Raw genomic sequence first — 27895 nt, forward strand, 5'->3', positions numbered from 1 at the left:
ACAATCATTTTATGAATTTCAAATTGCATTTTTTATCATATATTATTGAAATTAGGCACATAAAATGGTTATTATCAGATTATTTTTTCTGCAATTGTAATATCCCTTCTCCCAGTGGTAACCACGAATATAATGCAATATTTTCCTTTTATCCACAAACAAATTGGATTTATTTCTAATTTTAAATTCTTGGAGCAGAGTATCCTTTCTGATCTGGATACCTTTAGCTCTGGAGATTCCAGGTTGTCCAACTTTCACCTTTTTCTCCCGCCCAATTATGTTTGTCTTGCTTCTGACTGAAAAAGAAATAAAATTTTTCACTCTTAAGTACTACTAAGTGTTTAACCTTCTACAATTCCTTTAAGTACATTTTTCATTAATTAGTTAGTTCAATCCTCATGTAAAAATAACGGGATGTCTGTAGCTATAGATCTCAGGTTTGCTACACAGTGAAGCTTCCTATACGTCATGGAAAGATCATAAATACCTTTTTTTGTTGGGGGAGGGGTGGTCTCCCCATAAAATAGTTATTTTCTTTAAATTTTTTTAATTTAAAAAATAGAGTCGACTTCCCGTAGCTGCTAGTTATTTGCACTAATTCTTACTTGTTCTTATGTTGAAAGGGTTAAGTTTAGTAACCCCGCCACTTTTCTTTGAGCTAACAGCATCTGCCAGTCCCTTCTTTACTTTCTTCTTAGATTTTACCATTTTGAAGCATAGGATATTTTAGATCTGAAATTAATAACAAATTAAATTTAAAGAAACAACTAAGATTTCTTAGGTTTCTTACTGGATGGTTTCTCCTCCTCTGTAAATGTATTTTTACGTTTACTCTTCCTTTCTGATTCCTTTGCGGGTGTAGTGGTAGTTTTAGTAGATTTTTTCTCAGAAGTTTTTGTAGATTTTTTGCTAGCAACAGAAATTTCAGAAGCAGTGCTCGCAGCATCTTCGCCAATTTCACTTGGAGCTTTAGTTTCAACGTCACCAGCTTCAGAAGCAGATTCTTCGCCTGTTTTTGCCTTTTCGATCTTCTTACCTCCCTCAAATTGTTCAGATTCAAAATATTTGACTGATTGTATAATTTTTCTAAAAAAATATAAGATTAGAGAATACATTAAGTTGAGGTTAAATTGATTTTCTTATTTATTTATCTCAATTTTTATGGAATATTTCATTTCAGAACATATTTAATTTATTGATTTTGATTGGTTGGTTCCAAGCTAGTAGTATCCAAATTTTCAACCAATCTTTTTTGTCTACATAAGGGGTGATTTTGTTGATCTTTAATGGGGATATTGATCAATTAAATTTACTGATAGTATACAACAAGAACTTACTTGAAATCCTGTTTGACATATTCCTGTAGATTTTCAGGAATCTTGACCACTTTCTTGGGTTTGGAGGGGACCAACGCTTTATCCATATCTGCAAACTTGATGTTCTCGTACAAGGGATCTAAAGTAAAGAGATTTTTTAAAAATTATATGTATCAGTAAATCATGAAATCCACACATAATTTAATTATAGTAGATTTACGGTTCTTTCACAAATTCTTACCGTTCAATTTTTTTCGGTTAAAAAAACAAATAAAACAAGAATAGTTTTCATGAAAACTAAGAACTTTTTAAACTGAAATAATAAGGTTTTTGTCTTTTGTGTTATGAAGCATGACCGACAGACAGACTGACCGAAAATGTATAGAGCAGACCCGTAAAAATATTAGGAATCTTGACTAAAAATTTCAGCTGTCTATCTAAATTCATTAAGAAACTATGCATGGTTCCCTCAGTATTATCCTTAACTTCATTAAGAGTACTATCCATGGTACCCTCAGTATTATCCTTACCTTCATTAAGAGTACTATCCATGGTACCCTCAGTATTATCCTTACCTTCATTAAGAGTACTATCCATGGTTCCCTCAGTATTATCCTTACCTTCATTAAGAGTACTATCCATGATACCCTCAGTATTATCCTTACCATCATTAAGAGTACTATCCATGGTTCCCTCAGTATTATCCTTACCTTCATTAAGAGTACTATCCATGGTACCCTCAGTATTATCCTTACCTTCATTAAGAGTACTATCAATGGTACCCTCAGTATTATCCTTACCTTCATTAAGAGTACTATCCATGGTACCCTCAGTTTTATCCTTACCTTCATTAAGAGTACTATCCATGGTTCCCTCAGTATTACTTACCTTCATTAAGACTACTATCCATGGTACCCTCAGTTTTATCCTTACCTTCATTAAGAGTACTATCCATGGTTCCCTCAGTATTATCCTTACCTTCATTAAGAGTACTATCCATGATACCCTCAGTATTATCCTTACCATCATTAAGAGTACTATCCATGGTTCCCTCAGTATTATCCTTACCTTCATTAAGAGTACTATCCATGGTACCCTCAGTATTATCCTTACCTTCATTAAGAGTACTATCAATGGTACCCTCAGTATTATCCTTACCTTCATTAAGAGTACTATCCATGGTACCCTCAGTTTTATCCTTACCTTCATTAAGAGTACTATCCATGGTTCCCTCAGTATTATCCTTACCTTCATTAAGAGTACTATCCATGGTTCCCTCAGTATTATCCTTACCTTCATTAAGAGTACTATCCATGGTACCCTCAGTATTATCCTTACCTTCATTAAGAGTACTATCCATGGTTCCCTCAGTATTACTTACCTTCATTAAGACTACTATCCATGGTACCCTCAGTTTTATCCTTACCTTCATTAAGAGTACTATCCATGGTTCCCTCAGTATTATCCTTACCTTCATTAAGAGTACTATCCATGATACCCTCAGTATTATCCTTACCTTCATTAAGAGTACTATCCATGGTACCCTCAGTATTACTTACCTTCATTAAGACTACTATCCATGGTACCCTCAGTATTACTTACCTTCATTAAGACTACTATCCATGGTACCCTCAGTTTTATCCTTACCTTCATTAAGAGTACTATCCATGGTACCCTCAGTATTATCCTTACCTTCATTAAGAGTACTATCCATGGTTCCCTCTGTATTATCCTTACCTTCATTAAGAGTACTATCCATGGTTACCTCAGTATTATCCTTACCTTCATTAAGAGCACTATCCATGGTACCCTCAGTACTATCCTTACCTTCATTAAGAGCACTATCCATGGTACCCTCAGTATTATCCTAACCTTCATTAAGAGTACTATCCATGGTACCCTCAGTATTATCCTTACCTTCATTAAGAGTACTATCCATGGAACCCCCAGTATTATCCTTACCTTCATTAAGAGTACTATCCATGGTACCCTCAGTATTATCCTTACCTTCATTAAGAGTACTATCCATGGAACCCCCAGTATTATCCTTACCTTCATTAAGAGTACTATCCATGGTACCCTCAGTATTATCCTTACCTTCATTAAGAGTACTATCCATGGTTACCTCAGTATTATCCTTACCTTCATTAAGAGTACTATCCATGGTTACCTCAGTATTATCCTTACCTTCATTAAGAGTACTATCCATGGTACCCTCAGTATCACAAGTATAGTTTGTCTCTGCATCAGAATCATTTTCTGCTTCACTCTCCATTTCTATACAAAACAATCTGTTACGATGTTATTTTGGTGCTTTCCCTTTAAGTGCCTAGCAACCACAGATCCAACCCTTATTTTAAAAATAAATTGATAATGAGAAGTAGTATATTTGATTGTCTTACCCCTTGAACTACCATCTGCTCAATATAAAATATCCTAAACACAATTTTCGGTATTTTCGGAGAATCTTAGCATTCGATTACAGCATTATTGATCTTTAATCTAAATTAGATAATTTAGGAGGATTTTCAACCAGAGAGCCTGTAGGAAAGGTGAAAGTGGTCAGGAAAATTATCTAGATAAAACCTCGCCAAGACATTTTTAAGCTTCAATAAAAAGAACAACTATTAATGACATGCATTGAAGAGCTACCTTGTTCATTAGTCTGATCCAGCTGTTCTTCCTCTCCGTTTTCAGCTATGTTCTCCTCATCATTGGTTTCAATTTCAGGAGCCTCTACGTCAATATCCTCCTGTAGATAGAGATTGATATTACAATAGGAACTATCAATTGAGTGGATAAGTAATAGTAATTCATTCTCCAGATACTATATTCCTTATCTAGGGGTGTATTATATTCTGCACAAGATTAATTTTTCCCCTGCTGCAATTTTTTTTATTTTTTTCCTGTCCTAGTTTTTTCCAGCAAGTAAGGGATAAAATAGAAAAAAATGAGAACTTTATTATTTTATTCATTTTATCCCGAATATTATTTTAGTTTTTTTCACAAAGTAGAAAAGAAAAAATGGAAAAAATGTTTTCAGTTATCTTAATTTTTTACATTTCCCCCCCCCCCCCCCCCCCCAACCACTTACTTTTTTTTATCCCCCCCCCCCCTCCCATTAGCAGGGTCAAATTTGCAGAATATATCCCTAGGAATCTTAAGGGACTCAAGAGATAAATTGAAATCATAAGTTGAAAAGTTTGGACACTACTAATTAGGAACCAACCAATGACAATTTAAAAATAATTCTTAGTCATGAACCAACAAATAAGATATAGTGGTTGAAAAATTTTGGCTACTAAATACGCCCAATGTCTCATCCCTGGGAATGATCTAATTCTACAGGCACAAAAAAATAAATAGATATTTCTATATTCGTAGAAAACTGGATATAATACGAGGATAGACAATTTTTTCAGTATGCCTGAGAACCGGTTCTAATCCACTGGAAATTAGTAGGTTTCGAAGCGATACGGAAAAATTGTTTAATATATCAAGGTAATAAAACAGTTTTTTCTCATTCTTTTGTCTATTAAACGGCCAAACAAACGCAACCAAGTTACAAGGCAGCTGGTACGCTGCTACAAACTGCAACTGACCTCAAATTCCAGTTCCTCCCCATCATCGTCATCTGGACGGGGCTCGAGATGGCAACCAGGTGGCGGCACAAAGAAGGGCAACTTGCCACGCTGCCAGTCGTTCAGCACCATCTTGGCGGAAGCCTGTAATAATAATGTTTATATCAGTAAAAAAGAAACTTGGAATCTTAAGGGATAAGGAAATGAACGTTAAAATTAGCTCCCCCTTCCCCCCAAATATTATACGCAAAATTACTCATTCTAAAGATTATAATTAGTGATTGGAAAGTTTGAACTTTGAAGGTTTACACAAGAGAATGTGATATCTTGTGGCTATACTCAAAAAACGCCCATCTCAAAAAAACGCCTATATCAGAAAACGCCTAATACACATTTTACTTTGAAAACGCCCTGTTCTATTTCTAGCAATTTATTGAATAAGATGAATATATTTTGTTATCATTAATAATTAAAATTTGTCAGATTAACAGGAATCTTTTCCACAAATACACTTTTCACTACCCATAAATGTAAACTCTGTTCTTTCAAGTATATATAAATGTAAACTTAATTCAAAATTATCAATACATTCAAAAAATAGATGATAAATTATATTATATACTAAAGTTTTCTGAGACGGGCGTTTTTTGAGATGGGCATTTTTTTGAGATGGGCGTTTTTTGAGATAAGTGTTTTTTGAGATGACCCTATCTTGTCAATAAAACTTTAAGAACCATAAAAATTACAAACAATCTATCTTATTTTAGTAGTCTTTATCAAAAGGAGTTAAAATCAAAATTGTGATAAAAATTTCAGGGAAACTTTATGATGGGGTTTTAGCTATTTATATGAAACATTAATAATGCCCCTAGAGGCAGAGGCGGTTCTGAACATCTTAACAAAAAATATAACCTTAAGATCAGGTTCTCCACCCTTGCCAAGTCTGCCTGTCTTTTTGCACAACTTCTCTAGGAAATCCTCTGGACTGCTCCAATCTTGGATCCTGCAAGCAGTCACTGTGTTGTTATCTTCCTCAAGTAAACTAGCAGGATGTCTACTGTATGAGCGTCTGTCTATAGCGAAGGAATTTGTTTACCGGACCGCTGAATGGTTCAATTTTAGTGAAGAAATTAAATGACTCTCAAAGCAAAAAATTCACGTAAGTAGACAGACGAATGGTAAAAGTAAATTGAAGAGTAACTTGGCTGTGATTAAAAAGTAGTAATAATTTTTTTTACTTGTATTGTCTGCGGATGTATTTCTTTTTAGTCCTCTCCAAGACTGCTTCAATATATGCGTCTGGTTGTTCTACCAGTTCTACTCTAACAACACCTCTCAAAACCTACAAAAAGCAAGGATAATTATGACCATAAGTCGCGCAATCCTTATATAAATTGAATAGGACGTCCGTCTGTCTATACCTAAGAAACCGCTGGTCTTACATGGTTCTACAATACAGTGCAGTTTTTATAGGTCTAAAAGGTTTGTGACTATTTAGCAGTAAGGTAAATCCACCATCCCAAGAAAAATCGTACGTGAAAAAATAATACCCCAAAAAAAAAAATTTCTTTTTATACTAACATTGAAAGACTTTCAAGTGTCCTTAAGGCCTCTAGAGGCATAGGCGCAAGTAAATAAGTGGTCAATGATATCACCTTTTCAGTATCGGTCTCCTGTCCACCGGGCACAATACCAGGACAATCAATGAGGTAAATTTTCTTCATAAGAGTGATGTACTGCCACACCTTGGTTTCTCCGGCTATGGGCGCGGTCTTGCAAACCTTCTTTCCCCTGAACAAGATTAGTTTTCAACAAAACTTACGTATTGAATTCAAGAGTCAGTCAACAAGAAAGCTATTATAATGGATATAGAAAAAAGAAAATGTTATGAAAATATGCCTTAAAAAATATTTCTTATTCTTTTAAATGAATAAACATCTAGATTACTTTTTATTTATTAAACCAATGCTCCTCAATTAATACATCCCTTTCTGTAAAAAAAATATTAGAATTATAATATGAAGATTAAATATTTACCTCAATGCATTGATAATACTTGATTTGCCAGTATTAGGATAACCAATAAAGCCAACTGAGATTTGCTTGCTGCCCTCATGAAGTTTACCTTCAAGTAAATACGTAAATAAGAGCAAATGCAAGGTATTTTTTGTTAATTTAGCGTTTTTATGTATCTTTTTATCTTTCTATTCTCAACTATCAAAATATGGGGCGACTTCTCTTGGGAAGTTGATGGTACCCTCTTCCAAAATAGTTATAATCCTTCGCAGGACATAAGAGAAGGTACCCTGCAAAGGAGAATCTGATCGATTCAGCGGTTAGCGAGATACTTCGGTTCAAACATACACATAAACAAACATATAGGAGCTCTATATTCGAAGTGCAGAAAAATAGCCTAAAACCATCTCAATGCCTAAAAGAGGCTTCACTGTAAAGACGAACCATATCGGTTTAGCGGTTAGCGAGATCCTTCGCTACAGACAAAAAAAGCTTATTACTTTATATTATAGGTTTATTATCTTATTGTCTAAAATATTTATAAAGGAAGTCTTTTTAAAAGGACCTTTTAGTATTAGTATCTTCTAGATATGTCGATTAATCCTTTTATTTATCTTTATATTCTTACCTAACTGTCTAAGAAGATTGATAACCGCACTCTTTCCAAATGGATGTTGTTGGGACGCGTGGAAAGCAATAGTAGGATGTTCCTAAACACACACTCCATCAATAATCATATCATGGGAAAGGAGTGCGAGTTTGTATGTTCCAGAATACCCCAATCCCTCCTCTCTCGGGTGGATGGAGGTTCTGGAAAAAAAATTGAAATGGAAGAGGGGGGGGAGGAGAAAAGAAATTAAGCTTGGTTGGAAGATACACCCACTGAAATCAGCAGAGGGTAAAATTAAGTTCACATAGATCATAAAAAATCTTTTATCTTTATTTATAGCAGTATTCAGGAATATAATCTACAATAGCAAATTTCTTTCATAGATTATAAAAAAAAGAAAATTGTGAGTTGTAGTGCTCCGAAGTCAATTATGTATGTACATAAAATAGGTAAGGTAACTCAAGCAAATTAATAACTTTTCAAAATAGAGTGACAAATTATAATAAAAAATATTTGATTTTCTAACCTGTGAAAGCATAGCAACCCACTTCTGTGTAACCCAAGTGGGCACAAGATCAACCTTAGAAAAAAAATATTAAGTTTCAATCTTACAAGGAGATTCCAGTAAAAATAAGGAATAACATGTAAACAACACTATTAAATTACACACTGCCATTTAAGCCAGGGAGGCAAGAACATTGGACAGCAAATTATACTGGTACCCAAAGTTTTATACCTAATCATGATCCATCATTCGTTTGGTCATAAACTTTGACTTTGAGTACTATTAAATCCCGATTGGCTAGTTTAGCAAAAGAAAAACATAGTCCAAATTTTTCTACTAATAACTTTAATCTAGAGAATCTGTAATTCTTTTTTATATCATTGAAGATTTACATCTATTTATCGTCCATTGTCTTATCCCTTAAGATCCATACATTTAAGCACAGCAAATTGCCTCGAAAAATGAAAAAGTCTTAACATCCTGACTTTATAGCTATTTTTACGTCAGAGAAATATTAACTATGTTAAAGAATTTATTTACCTTATTAAGAACGAAAAACAGATGTTTGTGGGCCTTTTCTTTCTTGAGATACTCCTCAATCTTGGGACTTCTGGTGCCCATGGGGTCCCTAGCGTCAAGTACCTGGATTACTACGTCACTACTGTCAATAACCTAAATCAAATTGATTTTCTATTTTAACAAATTAAAAATTTGATTTAAAACTTTGGTGCTTTCCCTAAAAGTGCTCATCGAGTACTGAAAACCCCTCTCCTTATTTTGAAACATATTGTTTTTTTCTCTCAATAATTTCAGGTTAGGTAATATTGGTTACTGAGTGCCACGCATGGTTAAGGGTCCCCGCTGGGGTTTGGCATAAGCCTCTTGGGGCTTAGCCTCTAGAATTTCTTTATATGCACAAAACTAAAACCAACCTTATACAATTCATTCCAGATACGTCTGCTCTGACCAGCTGCAAAGATATATTCTCTGGGTGCTGTCTTTACATCATTCTTAGTATCCCTCACTCTGTCTCGATCATTCTCATCTACATACGAGTCAGCCAGGCTGTCAGCAGCTAGAAAAGTGGTTGATTTAATTAGCAAGATTCTTTTTTTTAACTATATAGGAAAACTTGGAAATATTAGTCGATAACAATTTACGATAAAATGATCACAATTAATGGTTGAAAATCTAAGACAATTTTGGTTGTATAACCCAATCAGAGTGTAAAAAAGGTTTTTAAGGCAATGACTGAGAAGAACGTGTTAATAAAACTTTGGGGACCAATATAATGTACGGTCCAATGTCCGCTCCCTCCCTGGCTAAAGCAAAAATAAAGTTATAGATGTTTAGAATTCAGAGGTGAATTCTTAAAAACTTTTTTGGCTAAAATAGTGGGGCAAAAATATCCTCTCAAAATTTTTAGCGAGACTCACTGATTTTAGTGAGGCAGTGAGCCAATAAGTTTTTTAAGAATTCACCTCAGGACTGTTTATTTCTTCATTTTTATCCTAAATATTCTTTTTATTTTTCCCCCCTCCCTTCAGCAGGGGATACAATCCTGTTAGAATTTTTTTAAATCAATTAAAAATAATGTGCTGTTATTGTTATCACAGAAATTATTTACTGTTATGATAAAATGTCCATATCAAAAAGGAAAAAAAATACTTACTTTTAGCCATTGCCTCTAAATCTGGAACTTTGATGTTTGGCCTTTTTCTCTGTGCCTTCTTGCCAAAAGTTTTCTCAAATGGCTCCGTATCAAGCATGTGTACACGGGCGTGTTTAGCTCTAAACAAGATTAGTTCTCATCATAACTAATGCCGTTTTTAAATGAAAAAAAGGATCTACTGCAGTTCACGGTAAAATATTGCTGGTAACGAATATTGTCAAAAATCTATGAATTTTAAAGGCTACTGGCTGCCAAACGGCTGAACGTACAGATCATAACCGCACACCATTTTAAGCGGTATAAGAAGGCCTACAAATAATCTGGAATAGCCAAGATCCAATGATGCACAGGGAAACCTTCACTAAAGAAAAAACGCGTAAAACTGGCCTTTTTTTGCGCATTTCTCTGCACTGCGAGATAATTATGCATTATTGATTTATGGCTATTCCAGATTATTTGTAGGCCTTCTTATGCCGCCTAAAACAGTGTGCGGGTATGATCTGTACGTTCAGCCGTTTGGCAGCTAGCAGCCTCTTAAATTCATAAATTTTTGGCAATATTCGTTACCAGCAATATTTTACCGTGAACTGCAGTAGATCCGAAAAAAATATTATTCTCCTTGCGTGTAAATTGTTGAAGGGAGTGAAAACCAAATGTCCTTCTTCAAAGGGACATAATAAAACAAGGTTGAAACCATCCCTAAGTAAGGAAGCACAAAAATTCTTTAATGGAATAACGGACAAAGTGAGTTATAGATTTACGGAAAAGATTAAAATGATCAAGGCGTAAAAATATCTTTATCTAAAATTGCAAAATTGCAATTGCACTCCTAGTATCAATCAATAGGCCATGTATTCGGAGAGGGCAGAAAATGACATAAAAAGATCTTAAACTTGATAAAAAACATATTCTAAAACTATCAATTGAGATCTAAATTAGGCCCCCATAAAATGAACAGACAAAAAAAAGATTTGTCTACAAAATTATTTTAACATACTCACTTTTCTTGTAGTAGTGTAATAGGAAGCTTAGTTGGATTCAAAACAATTTGGTAGGGATCCTAAATATAAAATATCAATGATAAAAAATCTAAAGGGAACTATCCACGAACAAGAGCACGTGATTCTAAGTACCTTCCAGCATTGATCCTAAGTATTTTCTTTCAGAATATAATAGGTCACCATTAATAATTAATATATTGACGAGAAAATTTATGTTTCACCACTTCAAGTTGAAGAAAAGTAAAAAAATGTTCAGGTTTTTTAGTCAAAATTCTATCAAACATTTTGTTGAGTTCGGGGTGTCTTTAATTGTCCATGTTGTCAAATGATAAAAATTAAAAAAAAGTTAAAAGCACATTTACTATATATCATATGTATGTTTAAATTAATGCTAGTATGGATTAATTTACAATCTATATAACACGAGTATTCGCATATGTATCATCAAATATCCATTTTATTAAAAGAATTAGCTTCATAAAAGTTTTCAAAATCAATTAAAATACCCAAAAAAAATATGGTGAAACATAAATTTTCTCGTCAATACATTAATGATATATGGTGACCAATTATATTCTGAAAGAAAATACTTAGGATCAATGCTGGAAGGTACTTAGAATCATGTGCTCTTGTTCGTGGATAGTCCTCTTTTCCAGGAATCTTAATAGATACAAAAAACGGGTAGCTCTTATTGTTAAAATGGGCATAAAAGAATTATCCTATCGATCTCGATGCTGATTCTAGTAATAGTTAAGTACAAGCGTAATTATTCAATACCAGAAAGTTATTTTAAGCATGATTTTTATGGATGTTCTCATCCTTTTTTGAACATTATTTACCTTCTTAACTTTGCCCATTTCTTCTTGAAATTTCTGAAGAGCACTCTGACTGATAACTTTAGTGTTAGCAAACCAAGAGCGGGATGGTGCAACTCTAAATAATTATAATTGTATGACTAGGATAGTGAAACTCTGAATAATTAAAATTGAATGATTAGGATGATACAATTCTAAATAAGGGGGGGGGGGGGGTTTGTACAGTTATAGGAAATGAAAATTCAGTATCAAATTTTGCCCTGGCCGTGTGGGCTTGTTTTTATAGTTATCAACCTAATTCTTTTTGTAAGTTCTCTTATATGATTGGATCTACCTGTAAAATTTAGAAAATTGAATTTTGGGACTTTGCCTCTAGGGGCTAGTGGAGCAAAAGACCCCCCCAAAAACAAAAAATTTAAGTTAATAGCTTATTTTTCAAGATATCGAGCTGATTTTTTAAATGGAACCTTTTATTACATAGTTGAGTTGATTAGCCATCCCATATTTCATTTTTGCACTTTACTTCTAGGGGCTTGTAAGCTCAAAACTTATAAATTTATATTTAGGGGGTTGTTTTACCCCAAAAGCCCCTGGAAGTAAAGTGCAAAAATGGCTAGTCAACTCATCTATGTAGTAAAAGGTCCTATTTAAAAAATAAGCTCGATATCTTGAAAAATAAGCTCATAACTTAAAATTTTAGTGTTTGGGGGTTCTTTTGCCCTACTAGCCCCTAGAGGGAGTCCCAAAATTCAATTTTCAAAATTTTACAGGTAGATCCAATCTTATAAGAGAGCTTACAAAAAGAATTAGGTTGATAACTATAAAAACAAGCCCACACGGCCAGGGCAAAATTTGATACTGAATTTTCATTTCCTATAACTGTACAAACTTCCACCCCTCTTAAAAAGTAAATCATTAAACATATGTATAACAATAAATAACAAATAAGTAGAAATCACTAAATTAGTCGTCATACTGTTTTTTGTTTTGATATTTATTAAACTACATTTTAGAAAATTCTTTCAAATATATGCCCTATAAATGTAGTTTAACCCATTGACCAGAAAAAAAATATGCATTTAACAAAATTCTAGTTTAAATGCATTTTGTGCAACTTCCCCTTTATAAAAACTACAATAATCAACATTTTCTTTTCCCAATATTTAATAATTTCATTAACGATAACGTAATCACCCATCAAATTCTTTGTAAATAACAAATTGTTTGACAATATTGTAATTCAACATTTCCTTAATAAAACTACCAAATAATTTATTTTACAATGTTTACCTATAAAAGCGCAGCAATGATTAATTTACCTTGCGACTGTACCACTGTCGACCCAGCTTTGATATGGGGCAGCCTTAATAATCTTTCCTTTGCTGTTTCTCTTCGGCTTGAAGTTCTTGTACATCTGCAGCCTCTTGATGGTTCCGGCGGTTCTGGGATGCGCAATACCTTAAACATAATTGTATTGCTAGTATTGGGCCTTGCAATACCTTAAACATAATTGTATTGCTAGTATTGGGCCTTAGAATAATTTAATATTTATTTTAATAAAAGTATGCACCGCGTAACACCCTGAAAATCATTCCAATGATAGTTTTGAGCCTCTCAATGAGTCAATACCTTAATAGATTTTTTAGCGCAAGTATTAAGCTTTGTAATGAATCGGTTTATTTTAAGATTTGGGATTCGCCTTCGTAAAGCCTATAATAACCAATCATTTCGATGCAAAAATTAGGCCATGCAATAACTAACTTAATGATTAGGGTACGAGATTAGTGATTCTCTGTGTTTTAATGAACATTATATGCTTCGCAATAACATTAAATTAGGTAATTCAAAGTGTTGTTCTTAGCAATTACTGAATGATCATTTTAGGCAAGACCTTACTACTTTCAGATAAAACTGGAAGTTGTGCCCAAATCATATTAGGAGCTAGTACTTGAAGGGGTGACGGAGGAGGTAGAAATTAGCCTACACCAATCTGGTACAAAATAAAATAATAATTTAGTTTAAGAACCATAGTCTAAATTAAAGCTTCCATTAAATCGGTTCGGTGGTTAGCAAAATCTAACTATTATTTAGAATAGTAGCAAGGTTGGTAAAAACCCGGGTTTTTTAAAAATAACCCAACCCATTGGGTTTTATTAATAAAACCCGGGTTTTATTAATAAAATCCGGGGTTTTTTTTTTGGTTTTATTGTTTTCTAAAGATTATTACCTAGGAATTTTTAAGATATAAGGTTAAATAATTTTTATAAAGTAACAGGATGTTTGTCTGTACCATAGGATCTCGCTAACCGCTGAATCGGTATGGTTCTCCTGTACAGGGTAGCTTTTCATAGGTCCAGGGAAGGTTTATTCCAATTTTTAGGGGAGGGCACCACAAATCTCCTAAGAGAAATCTGCCACCCCCCCCCCCCAAAAAAAAAAAGTAGTTAAAAATCTTCAACGGTCCCGTGAAAAGCTAATTGTAATTGAGAACCATATCGGTTCAGTGGTTAGGGAGTTATTTTAGTACATATAGACAGACATTCCGTCACTTATATTTAAAAATTTGCAGGTAAAATGCAGTTATACAATATTTAAAATAAAATGTTTTTTATAATTTCTATTATTTGTTTGAAAATAGTACTCCTTATGAGTCAAAATAGAGTTAACATTACCGACAATAGGTACATTTTTAAAAAACCCTTTTTTTGGGTTTTTTCGAGTTAAAAAATCCAATAAAACCCAACTTGGGTTTTTTACTTGGGTTTTTTATGCCAACCCTGAATAGTAGACATTTTTACCTTTCATCTGGTCCTTCACGCTCCTGTTGGGGTTCATGGAGTGGAGCCCCTTACTGATCCCCTCCTTCTTATCCTTCCGAAGTATGCTGGTCTTCCCCATTTTCAATTTATTGCTTTTTTTCTGAAATCGGTTTTTGTGACGTTATTTTACAAATTTTTTTTGTTTAAAATACATGCATATAAACAATATTTTAGATAAATCTTTATTTGAATTTAATTTTAAATGACAAAAAGTTTCATGATACTAAAAAAAAGCCCTCCCCTTATTATAAAATTGGTAGCAAAAAGGTCTTTTTTTTATAAGAAATCAAGGGGAGGGCATAACGCTACCTACGATCAAAATCCGATTTCAATACTAGGTGTAGTACACAATACAACATAATAAATATCAAATACTGCACAGCCATTCAATGCACAATAGTGCACCAAAATGTTGTACAGTTTGTGTGTGTATGTGCACAAATATGTACAATAAATGTGCACAAAATTGATGGTAAAATAAAAGAGAATAGTTAAATGTTGTTGTTTTAATTCAGCTGGGCGGTTCAATCTTTCTTCCAGATAATTGTGTGGATTGATAAAACTGAAATCAAAATCGAAATAAGTGAACAAGATTATACTCTTTAAATAAAACTGCCCAAAAGAAAAAAAGTCTTATTTTTTACCTTAAAATAATTTCATAACGCATAATATAAAACTGTTAATGAGCCTTGTAAGTGATCCTTATGAGAATGAAACAAATTCTGGAGAAAACCTACCTATCTTTTTTGTTGGAAAGTCTAAGGGATAATAACATGGACAATAAATTCCCTATAATGATTTCACAAAATTACCCCTCCTGTAGATTTAAATTATTAATAGAGAAGATTAGAACCAACCAAAGTTCAATAAATGAACCTTAAGGTTCTGAGATAGCGTGGTCACAAATTTCCCCTCCCTCCCAGTAGAAAACTTTACCTTAATCAGATGGAATGAGCTTGGCCATTTCCTTGATGTTGGCCGCGCTGTGCATGGAGAGCTTCTCGTTCAACTTGAGCTGTGTCTTGGTCATTTGTGACAGGTAGATCACCATCAACAAGTCTCTCACGTTGCTGTTCAACATACGTTCAAACTCCTCAGAGTCCATCTAAAAAGTTATTCATACAATTTTCTAATAGATTATTATAATCTCGAAAATGGCATCCCAGTTACATAGATAAATTTGCATGCCTATTTTTTTCTTCTTTTTGATAGGGGACTAGGTATGTACAGTGTGTGTTTTTTATGAGAACTTTTTTGAAAGCAATTTTACCCCACTTATAGTTATCAGAATTTAATGATTAATGGCTTATTTTCTTCGTTTTTTAAGGGAAATTATGAAACAACCAAAAAAAATTACAGTTTTTGTTGAAAAAGTACAGTAAAGTTGAAAATTAAAAACTTAGGTGTCAACATCTAAAAATGGTTTTAGCGCATTTTTCTTATTTTCAAATATTCTACCTTTTGCAAGAATGGCTGCAAAACGCTGCAAAGTTGAGATATAGAGCTATAAATTTATACAGATACTATTGGGGACATGTACTAGAATAGGTTAAAGTTTGAAGGCCATATCTCAATCAGGGAGAAAGTACTGGCCCCCCAAAGTCGACTACTGAAAATCCAATTTTAGCATAAGAAAAATGCGCTAAAACCATTTTTAGATGTTGTCACCTAAGTTTTTAATTTTCAACTTTACTGTACTTTTTCAACAAAAACTGTAATTTTTTTTGGTTGTTTCATAATTTCCCTTAAAAAACGAAGGAAATAAGCCATTAATCTTTAAATTCTGATAACTATAAGTGGGGTAAAATTGCTTTCAAAAAAGTTCTCATAAAAAAAAACACACTGTAGTATGTACGAACGAGAGCAAGTGATTTTAAGCACCTTCAAGCATTGAACTTGAGCATTTTTTTGGTGAATAAACTTATCTAGGTTTCTTTTTTTAGTTATACAGTGATGTACCTATATTCAGCACAAGATTCATTTTTCCCTTGCTGCAATTTTTTTCATTTTTTTCCCTCTCCTACTTTTTTCCAGCAAGGAAGGGGATAAAATGGAAAAATATTTTCAGAACTCTTTATTTTATTCATATTATTCCCCCTCCCACATATTCTTTTAGTTTTTTTTTCACTAAATGAAAAGTTACCTTAGGAACTGACTGGACCAGATCCCAGAGCTGGCGGCCGATTGCATTGTCTGCCTGATGGGTTCCATCACAAACAGATCCAACATACCTAAATGGTTAAAATTGTTACTCTTTTAACTATGATTAAATTCGGGTGCTTTTTAAAATAGACAGTTGGTTTTATTTAGTGAAGGGCATACATAGGTATACAACTTAATTGGTCGGTCAGTCCGTAGGTCATGCTACAAAAGAAAGTCTTACACCGAGTAAGTTGTAGTCAAACTTGTATTTTACTATTTCCTATATCTATCTTTTCCTATGTGGTTTAGTATTCTTCTCCCTCTTTAATATAACCACTAAACAACTGCTCTATTACTCAATTAATCCGTTTTTGTGCTTTTTTTCCATATTTTTCTCACTATCGAAATTACAAAATCTTACTTGAGAAGAACATCCAGATAATCTTCCAGTTTAGCTGCGGCCTCCGCAATCTTGGTCAGATCAGGCAGTGGCTCCACAGTAGAAGGTCTTTGCTGCAAATTAAAATTATAAATCTTCATAATTGAGACATTTAATTAAAGAAATTGAAATAAAAACATCAAAATATGACTTTATTCAAAATAGTTTTAATTTATCAAAGCACATTGTCAACACTCAGCAAATTTCAAGTAAAATCTAGTCTCTAGCAGTAGATTTTTTTGATTTTTTTCAAAATCAAAATATTTTTTTCAATCAACATATTAAAACACAATTATATGATCAGAATATTTAGATATTTATATATAAACAATATACCTAGTTTTAATTAATTTTAATACACAATGAATATCAAATATGTTGCCTAGTGGCAGGATCTAACGCATAACACAATGTGGAAAAATTTTAGTATAAAGTGGATTATTAAACAAAACAATAACATTTTTGTCCTGTGATTATATAAACTCAGAATTAAGATACAAATAAATCCTTGTGATTAAAGCGAAATAGTTTACAGTATTTCCACTTTTATCGAAAAGAAATAGCTGTTGCCATCAAAACCAAAAATTAAAAAAATGAATTTGAAGGTCAAATGAAATCATAAGCTGAATTTAGCTGTTTTGCGAAGGTAAGAAGAAACACTAGAAGGTAATGTTCATCCAGAACGGAATCCAAAAAAAGGCTTATTTTAGTCTTTTTCAGGCACTTGAAATAGACAACCCTATTTTTTTCGAATTATTAAGCTCATGAGAACGACAAGTTCAGATGTATATGATTTAACTTTAACATTTGTATCTATAATACAAAGTAGAACGATGTCTGTCTTTATCTTCTTTACAGGGTAGCTTCTCATAGGTCCCAGGAAGGTTTAGAACTATTTTCTTGAGGGGTGGGACACCCCCACCAAAAAAAAAAGAAATGAAAAATACGCCCCCCCCCAAAAAAAAAAACATTTTTTTTCTTTTTAAAACTAAATTAAAATAGTGGGGTCGACTACCTCCCCCCTCAGAAAAAAAAAATTTCCTCCCCCCCCCCAAATTTTTTTTAAAATTTTTCTTTTAAATCTAAGCAAAGCCACTAGAGGCTAGGGGCGAAGCCGCTAGTAATATTATATACGATTACGCATAGAATGCATAAATGTTTCTTAATGACCTAACAGACAGTTTCAAGATATCCATTTATTGCATTATTCGAAATAACTCGTACCAACGTTTTCTGAAGTTTGGTCTTGTGAAGAAGGTCAAGTCCGGCTATTTCAGGTTCTGAAGCGGTCACCTCTACTGGCACTGGGGTAAACATAGATCCTGGCGGCCAAAAACAAATCATATATGAACTTTTTAAAGTGTCTGTCCTTCTTCATCGGAAATCTCTTAAAGGTTTAGCTTGTTTATTATATAATTTTTATGTGCAATTAAGAAAACATAACAGTTGTATCACCAGTCCATATGTACAATCCATTTTTTAAATATGATTTTAGATATTTTTAAAACAATATTTTATACCTATGGATTTCTAATATTATAAATCATAATGTAATGAGCAACGTTACACTTATCTCTATAAGTAAGTCTTTAGGTGGACTTAAGTCTGTTCATATTTTTTTTATTTTTCTATAGGAAAAAGATTTCTCCTTATGCCTTTACCTCTTTTGAAAATAATTCAGATTTTTTTCGAAAGAAAGTGATATCGTATATTTAATATAAAAACTAATAAGTTCAAATATGATTTTTTGCCTGTGGTAGCTCCAGGAACACCGAGAGGGACAAAGACATACGCTTTCATTGTCATACGTCCATTCTCCAGGGTGGTATCCAGGGTTAAATGGATAGGATCCTGAAATATTACAGGAATTCGATTTTCTTATTAATGTGATATATATTCTGCATAATGGATAGCCTTTTAAGAATAAAAATGTGTGTGATTGTTCATAAACATACCAACCAATCAATAAAAATGTTTGTTATAAAGATAATAGCACTGTGATTGGTTGCTTTAATACAACTCAACCAAAAACTCAACCAATAAACTCTTTCCGAAGTAATCGTGAATCCACCAATCACAATGAAACTTCTTACAAAAATCCACTATGATTGAATGCTTCATAACAAGTGGCAAATGAACCAACCAATAAAAATGTACCTTAGTTCCACGGGCATAGTAATCGGGAATCAGAGCACTGTGATTGGTCACTTTATAATAAAACTACCAATAAAAACATACCTTAGTCTCACGGGCATAGTAATCGTGAATGAGAGCACTGTGATTGGTCACTTCATTGCCGGTGGCAAACCAACCAACCAGATTCTCCTGCGGGGAAACCTTCTTGTTCAGGTCAAACATTTCCTAAAAAATAATAATTGAAAATCTAAATTGTATAGGTAGTTAGATAAATGAGCCGCTTTAAATAAAATAACTTTAAAGTATGATTCGCCTTGATGTTACCTAGTCTCAATTTGGGCGGATTAAAGTAAGACATCTGCCATAATCAACTCTATACAATAACTATAATTTAGTCTTGTCAACACAACATACCTTTGTCTGAGAAGTCCTATCTGTGCATTGTAAAAGTTGCGCCTGTTTCAAGGGCCAAGGCATTTCTTATACTATCATGCAACTTACGTAGCAGCAGTAGGAATCATTTTTAACCTCTTTAGTTATGATGCGTTGTCGAACCAAGATTCGAACTTATTGAAAGTGTGGGAATCAACACAACAAATGAAAATATGTTTACCTGGGCATACATGATGTCGGCCTCAACCCTGTCCTCATGCTCCTTGTGGGGGATGCTGAAACAGTTGGTCACCTCCACACACTGTTTGTCCACACTTCCTACCAGAGTTCCAATAACCCTGGGAAAAAATGGATGTAGAGACTTTTTATGAATTATTTATAGCAGATCATTTACATGAAAAATATTGAATCAAGATAGTTAACTATGTTGCTATCTATCCCGGCCCAGTGATATATTATTTTCTCATAAGTTTATATTACTGTTAACTAAAAACTAACGGCCATGCCGTTAGAGACTACAAGTTATGTTCTAAAGGCTTATAAAATACTTTTCCAGAGGCGATTTTATGGGAGGGTTGAGCTTGCAACAAAAAAATGAAATCCTAGTTTTCTATCTGGGATCCATTTAACCCTTTTCTGTAAAGAAGAAACATAGGATAAAGGTTAAGCGAGATTGGTGTAGAGACAACCACCTCATTGGCAGAGAAAACATATGAAAATATAAAGTGAAATAAAATAAAATAGAAATATTACTTAATTTCATTTGTAGATGGTAGGGATAGAAGAATGGAAGATAAATACAGGTGTGAACCTACCTAGGACTATCCAAGTTCCTCCTCTCATAGCTGTCAGTGATCTGGAATAGGACTACAGGGTGAACTTTCACCCTAATGTTGACCGCCATGCTTATTCTGAAAATAGCTTCTATCATAATATTCACTTTTTGTGACATTTGAGGCGCAGCTTCAATTACTGTAAACATTTATGCACGTTAAATATATGAAGATAATCTAAATTTAATATTTTACTGTACTAGTTTTGGATATATAATTCCTTGTTTACATTAAAGTTATACACACTATTCAAATTTTAGTTTATATCACAGACAAATAATAAGATACTTTGACCTATAAAATCTATAGAAAAGCATAGGTAGATAAATATTTATATAATTTGACTAATTTGGCACTTTTCTACCACTTAATGGCTAATGCATTGGTCATTTTCTCAACCTCGTGATAATCTGTGTAGAGAAAATGTCGGCGTTTATCTAAATTGGCGCCAAACCATTGTTGCATCAGCTGATTGGCCTGTACATTCTGTTCTGGAAAACCAGTTTTTAACTTTGAATATTCTTCTTCTAGGAAGGCTATTAGTTCTTTGCTGCTATGCTCTCCTTTTGGCCTGTAATAAAATATCTTTTTACAAAGGATTGATAAAAATAATTTCATTACAAGTTAGGAATTTCACCATTTAGGAAAAACACAATTGTATAAATCTTTAAAATACACTTTTCAAAACCAAGATACATGATTAATGTAAAATATTATTTTGATTTGATTTTATCAGATCATCAGAGATCTTAAAAGAATAAGACAATGAAAGATAAATTGTAAAACAACCCAAATTATGATTTGATACAAAGGAAAAAGTAGGTTGCAGGTAAAATCCGTAAAGGTATGTGTTTTAAGGCTTAAAAATAGTAGTAGAACGATAATATTCACTAAATATGTGCATTTCTTATTGAAAAGAACTATAGACAATTTTTTTTTAAAATTTAACATAGGAATTTTTTATCGTTCTACTACTGTTTTTAACTTAAAACACGCAACATTTACGGATTTTACTTGCAACCCTTTTTCCCTTATTGGTGAAAGTTTGTATAACCCAATCAAAACTTAATCAGTCAACCAAAGTTTTAAGTCGCTAAATGATAGAACATGTATATACACTTCTGTGACTTGTATAATTAACAGTCCAATACCCCCTCCCTCCCTGATCTAGATATACCTACCTTATTTGAGCTCCACCGTTGATGCAACCACTGGGACAAGCCATAATCTCAACAAAATCAAAATCACAACGTTTCCTTTTCATCTTCTGTACAAGGTTCTGGATGTTTCTGAATCCGTTGGCAATGGCAAATTTTAAAAGGACAGCGCCGTCCGATGGACGTGTGAGTGTTACTTCTTTAAAATCCTTAGAAAAATATAGATTATTGATATAAAGTAGAAAGGTTTGAGCCTGAAACTTAAGACCTCGGAAATTGCTTATCAAAAAAGGTTGTACAGCGCCGTCCGATGGACGTGTGAGTGTTACTTCTTTAAAATCCTTAGAAAAATATAGATTATTGATATAAAGTAGAAAGGTTTGAGCCTGAAACTTAAGACCTCGGAAATTGCTTATCAAAAAAGGTTGTATCTTTATTTTTTCCTTTAAAAATTTATAAAGAAAATTTCTATTAAAAAGCATAAAATAAAATTTTATTATGTACCTGATTTTTTAATGTAGTATATTGAATGTTTTCAACACTTTGTTCGTGGATTTCCTGCGCAGCTTTTCTAAACACATGGTCGGAATACCCTCCTGACCCTGAACCTAAATAAAGATCATCATTGTTAAACATCTATCATAATAAAGATATTGGTTATTGGAAAGTCATAAATAATAAGATATTGGTTGCAAGACACCTGTCGTAAATTAATGTAAAGATATTGGTTGTTAAACACCTGCCATAAATCATAAAGATATTGGTTATTAGACACCTATAATAAAGTTATTGGTCATTCGACATTCTGTCATAAAATTGATTGTGTTAAGACACCTGTCATACATAACAAAGATATTGGTTGTTAAGACACCTGTCATAAATAATGAGAATATTGGTTGTTAGACACCTGTCATAAAAAAATATTGGTTATTAGATACCTGCCATAAATACTAAAGATATTGGTTGTTAGACACCTGCCATAAATAACCATAAAATAATAAAAGGGTTTTTATATGTATTTAGTTACATCCTAGAACTTTATAACTCATACTTTAGCTTCCTATAAACAAGTTGTATTAAGAAGTTATTAAATGGTAAAACTCAAAACAAATTTAGTTGGTATTTTAAGGGATAAGATAATGAAAAATTAATTGTTTAAAACCCTTAATAATGTGTAACAAAATTGCCCGTACTGTAAATTTAAATTGCGCAAAGTTTACAAATTAACCAATAAACGATCATGTCAAAAAAAACTTTGAGTACAATTGTAATTTTCTGTCCAATGTTATTCCCGACCTGACAAAATCTTAAGAGTAAAGCCCCAAGAAAGTTTATATTAGTTTCAGACTTGGATCTTTAGTTATACTAAAATTACACCATACCTGAATTAGTTTCAATGATAGTAGGCGCATCAGTCAAAGAATCGAGATTAGTTTCTTCCAAGGTTGTTATATCAACTCCTTGTTCATTCAATAAATCCTAGGAATACAAAATAAAATATGTATTTCTAGACCATGATTTTCCGTGTTTATCCTACAAAAATGACATACATAATGATTTAGTAACGATGCCTGCCCATTTTATGAACGTAATTTTGTTTCAAAGTATTATAATTGACAAAAATCAGTAACACATCTACAAATTAACCTTGGGAAAGATGCGAGTTACAAGAGAGTCACAAGAGAAGTATCAAGTGAAAGAAGAAAAAAGTGTCATAAAGAGACAAGAATACAATACCTAATCATCAAGGGAATATTCATTACTTAATGTCCCACTCACTCTGAACCGAACTAAAACATTACAAAGATAGAAAAAAAGTTGTACCCACCTGAATTTCTAAAGATGTAACTACACAGTCTACGTCTCTGACATTTGTTATTTCAGAATAAAAATCTTCTCGCGATGCTTCTAATTTCTAAAAACAAATAGTTATTCAATGATCATTTCAAAAATAAATATCAAATATATAAAAAAATAAAACCCCTTAAAATTATATACAATTGACTGAGCCCCTAGCTTCCTTAAATTAGATAACTTAGTCGATAAAGTGGCTAACGAGATCTTATCAGACCATCATAAACTAATACTTTTTTGTTTTATGGATTTTTGTCTTGCAAAAATCAACTGACGAAAGTAATTATTATATAATACTTATGATATCTTTGGACCAAGACCTGAGTCAATCATCTTCTTAAACACTTTACAAAATAAAAAATATAAATCTCACCTTATCGAAGCAGGGCATAACAGTGACATGATACACTCTTGTAGGATCAATCTTCATTTTGTCAGGTACATAAGATTTTACCAAGCTTCCCATAATCTGTTGCGGAGATTTTACTCTAAAAATATAAAATTTTAGTATCTGTATTAAAATTCTTTTCTCTCTTCAGCATATCTTACCAATATGTGTTTTAATTGGTTATGAGACTTAATAAAAATAATTTAATAAAAAGCCCTATACTAGCTTCATTCCTTTCGGCTGTCAAAAATTATACCTAGAACTTACTTTGAAATAAAAGGAAGAATCCAGTTACCATGGGTCTTCTCCGCGTAACAAATCCAACCAGGACACGCAGATGTTAAAATAGGACCTGAAGATACAATAATTAAGTTATAATATAAAATAGTAAAGATTTTTTGTTTGTTTAGGAAGACCTCGCTAAACTCTGAAACGAAAAATTATCCATTTTCAGGAAGCTTCAATTAGATTCCTATATAGTATCGACGCGGCCATTTGTGGTGAAAAAAGAATTACCTAATATTTATTAGCCAACATTTTCACAAATCCGCAAAATAATTCATAAAATCATAAAACTTTAAAACTCACCTGGATGTTTTCCTCCCTCTTTTCTTTCTTTGTATCTTGAAATGAACTCATTTTGTTGTTCAACAATGGAAATATCCTCTGCTAATTTCATGTCTAATACCATATCTGCTCCTAGATTCTACAAAATGATTTAACTATTTATTATTAAGTTTCGAGAAAAAAACAGTAAATTAATAAAATTTTGCCATTTTCCAGGGGAAAGTAGTATTTTTCTCTACTTAGGTTTATGTAATAATCAATTGGGATGTATAATATTCAAAATACAGAAAAAATCAAACATGCATCAAATACAAAAAATCAGACCAGACACTTCTTTCATGTTCTAATATTTCATAAAATTATTTTCCACGTGACACACTTAAGTACCTAATGCCCTTTCTGTCCTTTTATTTCTAAACTTTCCTCAGGTGTAAATTTTCCAATCAAGTTAAATTTCTTTTCTTCTCCTTTTAAATATCTTTAATCGATGTAATTCAAAAAATATATATAAATATAATCTTCCCCTGAAGTTTACCCCCCCCCCCCTCTCCCCAATTCACATATTCACTTTCTTCAATGTACCTTCAGGAATGTAGAAAGTTTCTTGACTAAAACATTTGGTTCCATTTTATAATCAGCACTAAAACAAAAAAGTTATCAATATATATTAGGGGTGTATACTGTATATTCTGCAAATTTGACCCGGCTGAAGGGGGGGGGGGGGGGAAGGGTAAAAAAAATAAAAATTTTGTGGTTGGGGTGAAAAAATTAAAAGTTAAGAGAACTGAAAGCATTTTTTTCCACTTTTTGGTGAAAAAAAAACTAAAAGAATATGTGGGAGGGGGGATAATATGAATAAAATAAAGAATTTTGAAAATATTTTTCCATTTTATCCCCTTCCTTGCTAGAAAAAACTAGAAGGGAAAAAAATAAAAATAAATTTAGCCGGGGAAAAAATGAAACTTGTGCAGAATATAACCCCTGCAATATATATAAACATCTACACACAAGATGATTGCATTAAAAACAAGCCATAAAACATTTTTGAACAATCTAAGGAATATTCTTAGTCTTTTATTTCAGTATTTTTAATAAATAACAAATAATGTAATTATTACCTTAATGATAGAATAGGTTGGATTGCTAAACTGAAGACGATAAATGGCTTGTTTTCTGATAATGGATTTTCTGTCTTTTCTCTAAAAATTTACAACAAAATTTTAATTATTTAATTTGTTAACTACCTCAACTTATTTACAAGTGGTTATTTAAGTTAAGAAATTAATCCATATTATGAATTGATTTAAATACATTTCAATGTAAAGTTACGGAAAATGGATATTACATTACTTAAAAATCAAAAGAAGTCAGAAATAAATAGTGAACATGACAAAGTGTACAGTAGGCTTGGATCTTAAAAGCTAGGCGCAAAACTAGTTTAGGTATTTTAAATAGGTACTTACTGAAAAATTTTAAGAAGCTGAGCATTGCTTTGTTGTTCTATCAATATTGATTCTGCGCTTGTTATACATCCTATGATAATTAAAGTATCTTAATTGGATCAAAAAGTTACGTAATATTATTTTTTAATAACTACCTACCTATTTCAATAAAACTTGGGCAGGGGACAATTTACTATAAATTAAACAGGTACCCATAGTTTTATAACAAAGTTATCTTGGGTACTTGCATTTTGAATGATTTGGTCCAAACTGATTGTATCTAAAAAATTTTAACCAATAACTTTACTCTACAAAAGGCCAGGTAATTTAATGTGGTTATCATTAATGAGGATGCACATTAATTTATCGTCCATTGTCTTATCCTTTAAGATCAAAGAAAAATTGCATAACCAATTTTAGACTTTTATATACCTACTCAGATTTCTTTTAACACAATTTATTCAACAATCGACATAGGTAAATTAAGACACAGCACACATAAAGAGCCCTTCCACTCTCAATAAAAGAAAGAAATTTTATAAACCTGAGCAAGCTAGGCAATCAGCTAACGTAATGGATGCTTTTTCTAGTTGTTTCTTTTCTCCCAATTCATTTTCCTAATTTAAAAGTAAGTTAAATTTCAATCATTTGTTCATAATAAGTTTGTACAAAAATAATATGATTTTAAGGTTATATTGATAGTTAAATATGTCAGAATATTAAGACATCTAAGGGTTCTGTTTGCAAAAAAGAGGCTATGATAAGAAAAATCACATAAAACCATCCCCATGACTTAAATCTACCTAAAAATAACCTAACACCATCCCAAGACCTAAGTAAAGATTTCATTAAAATGAAAGCTCATTCGGTGTAGTAATTATATTATTTAGAAGTTAAGGATTAAAACAGAAGTCTCAACTATATAATCATACCTCAATGTAAGATCCATCAGCTTCAATTTGAATCTTGGCAGTTCCTAAGTTTATCAACATTTAGACATTAATTAAAACAATAAATTCATCCATTAAATGAATATAATAAGACGTACTTTAGTCAATCAATCGAGGGTTTTTTGTTTGTTGTAATAAGGTATGATTTTAACATTTAATCAAACCAGGGTTGGAAATCCGATTCTAGAATCCGTCCAATTTTTGGACCCAGAATCCAATTCGGCAATCCGCAATTCTAATTGCAAATTCGGATTGTTAATTTTTATGACTTAATCCGCTTTTATTTTGGGTGGATTTTAAAAGAATCCGAATCACACTCAAAAATTGGGCGGATTGCCCCCAGCCCTAAAAGTAAAAACAAGCTTATTTAAAGTCAATTTAACATCGGTCACATGAAATAATCAACAAACTAAAAATATTAAGAGTAAAATTTCAGAATAAAGATCATAAGCAACGCATAGGTACTTAACTTATATAACACCCAAATATTATAAATCTAAAATATTTTTTTTCTCTCAAATGGTAGAAAAAAATACTTATGATCGAGTAACAGTTTTATAGAAACTAAGAAGGTCGTAGTAACGGTTTTTATCAGACAGACGGACATTTTCAATTAACAGTGTTTTCGCCGCATAATTAATATTTGGATAGGTTACATACCTTTTTTAGCACCCGGTTTTTTGTCGACTTTGACGGGCTTTATACATTCTTGGGACGGGGTTATAAAGTCATCTAAATCAGTCAATTGTAAAACTCCGCTAAATTTACTCATTTTATTATCTGAAAAAATTTGTTTATACATAAAATGATTATTAAAATATGTTTAATTTATCATTACGCAAGATGTTACCCCACGTTGTTTTGTTTTTTGATGACTGGAGCACAGAAATGCCGCAACTCATTTTCTCAACAAATGTCGTCGTTACCTTGGCATATAAGGAAATTATGTTGAAGCTGTTTTTGAAAGTAAATTTAAACTTTTCATGTACAAAAATTAATATAAACCTACTGTTTCTATATTTTGTATTACTAATAACCCAAACTACAAAATTTTTAAATAAGCAGCCGAAGATAAACACATTTACTCTATGGCGTTAAGGCGAAATGACGTCTGACTTCTGATGGACAGCCGACGTCATATTTGACAGATTCATAAAATCAATTGTGATCAAAATTGTCTGTCCGCCTTTCTGTCCACCTTGATGACGCTGTAGATCTCTCTAACCTCTGGACTTTTCACCCGTGGACTTTGACACAAA

The 27895-nt window shown here is 32.4% G+C and overlaps 4 protein-coding genes across 4 annotated transcripts in view; all 4 read right to left on the minus strand.

Annotated features, from left to right (window-relative positions):
* The window catches only part of LOC145326177 (nucleolar protein 14-like), a 24385-nt gene extending 23641 nt beyond the window's left edge, over nt 1-744 (minus strand). The window contains exons 1-2 of the mRNA XM_080169325.1: nt 606-744; nt 146-296 (exon numbers count right to left, since the gene is read on the minus strand). Of these exons, the coding sequence (XP_080025451.1) occupies nt 146-296; nt 606-708 (254 nt within the window). The 5' untranslated portion in view covers nt 709-744. The remainder of the gene's footprint in view (nt 1-145; nt 297-605) is intronic.
* Nucleotides 732-14445, minus strand: Ns2 (nucleostemin 2). Its single transcript, XM_080169326.1, has 18 exons — nt 14315-14445; nt 12836-12974; nt 11541-11634; nt 10702-10760; nt 9701-9819; nt 8961-9103; nt 8569-8700; nt 8050-8103; nt 7542-7623; nt 6935-7022; nt 6553-6688; nt 6136-6239; nt 5810-5900; nt 4919-5041; nt 3969-4068; nt 3504-3593; nt 1338-1455; nt 732-1086 (listed from the first exon to the last, which is right to left on the minus strand). The coding sequence occupies exons 1-18, from the start codon at nt 14412-14414 to the stop codon at nt 768-770; spliced, it is 2091 nt and encodes a 696-aa protein (XP_080025452.1). The 5' UTR covers nt 14415-14445; the 3' UTR covers nt 732-767.
* Nucleotides 14446-14501: 56 nt separating this feature from the next.
* Nucleotides 14502-20410, minus strand: eIF3f1 (eukaryotic translation initiation factor 3 subunit f1). The gene is made up of 9 exons (XM_080169330.1): nt 20261-20410; nt 19666-19783; nt 19155-19277; nt 18668-18767; nt 18141-18238; nt 16899-16990; nt 16479-16566; nt 15272-15440; nt 14502-14897 (listed from the first exon to the last, which is right to left on the minus strand). The coding sequence occupies exons 1-8, from the start codon at nt 20395-20397 to the stop codon at nt 15273-15275; spliced, it is 924 nt and encodes a 307-aa protein (XP_080025456.1). The 5' UTR covers nt 20398-20410; the 3' UTR covers nt 14502-14897; nt 15272.
* An 89-nt stretch (nt 20411-20499) lies between these two features.
* Nucleotides 20500-27489, minus strand: LOC145326179 (cytosolic Fe-S cluster assembly factor narfl). The gene is made up of 14 exons (XM_080169327.1): nt 27297-27489; nt 26619-26662; nt 26231-26303; nt 25708-25777; nt 25363-25443; nt 24827-24884; nt 24266-24383; nt 23945-24029; nt 23663-23777; nt 23264-23350; nt 22818-22914; nt 21940-22043; nt 21460-21644; nt 20500-20849 (listed from the first exon to the last, which is right to left on the minus strand). The coding sequence occupies exons 1-14, from the start codon at nt 27436-27438 to the stop codon at nt 20639-20641; spliced, it is 1470 nt and encodes a 489-aa protein (XP_080025453.1). The 5' UTR covers nt 27439-27489; the 3' UTR covers nt 20500-20638.
* Nucleotides 27490-27895: the final 406 nt, after the last annotated feature.

This window comes from Acartia tonsa, chromosome 8 (assembly GCF_053477335.1).
Source record: "Acartia tonsa isolate MP-2025a chromosome 8, ASM5347733v1, whole genome shotgun sequence".
In the NCBI taxonomy this organism is placed as follows: domain Eukaryota; kingdom Metazoa; phylum Arthropoda; class Copepoda; order Calanoida; family Acartiidae; genus Acartia; species Acartia tonsa.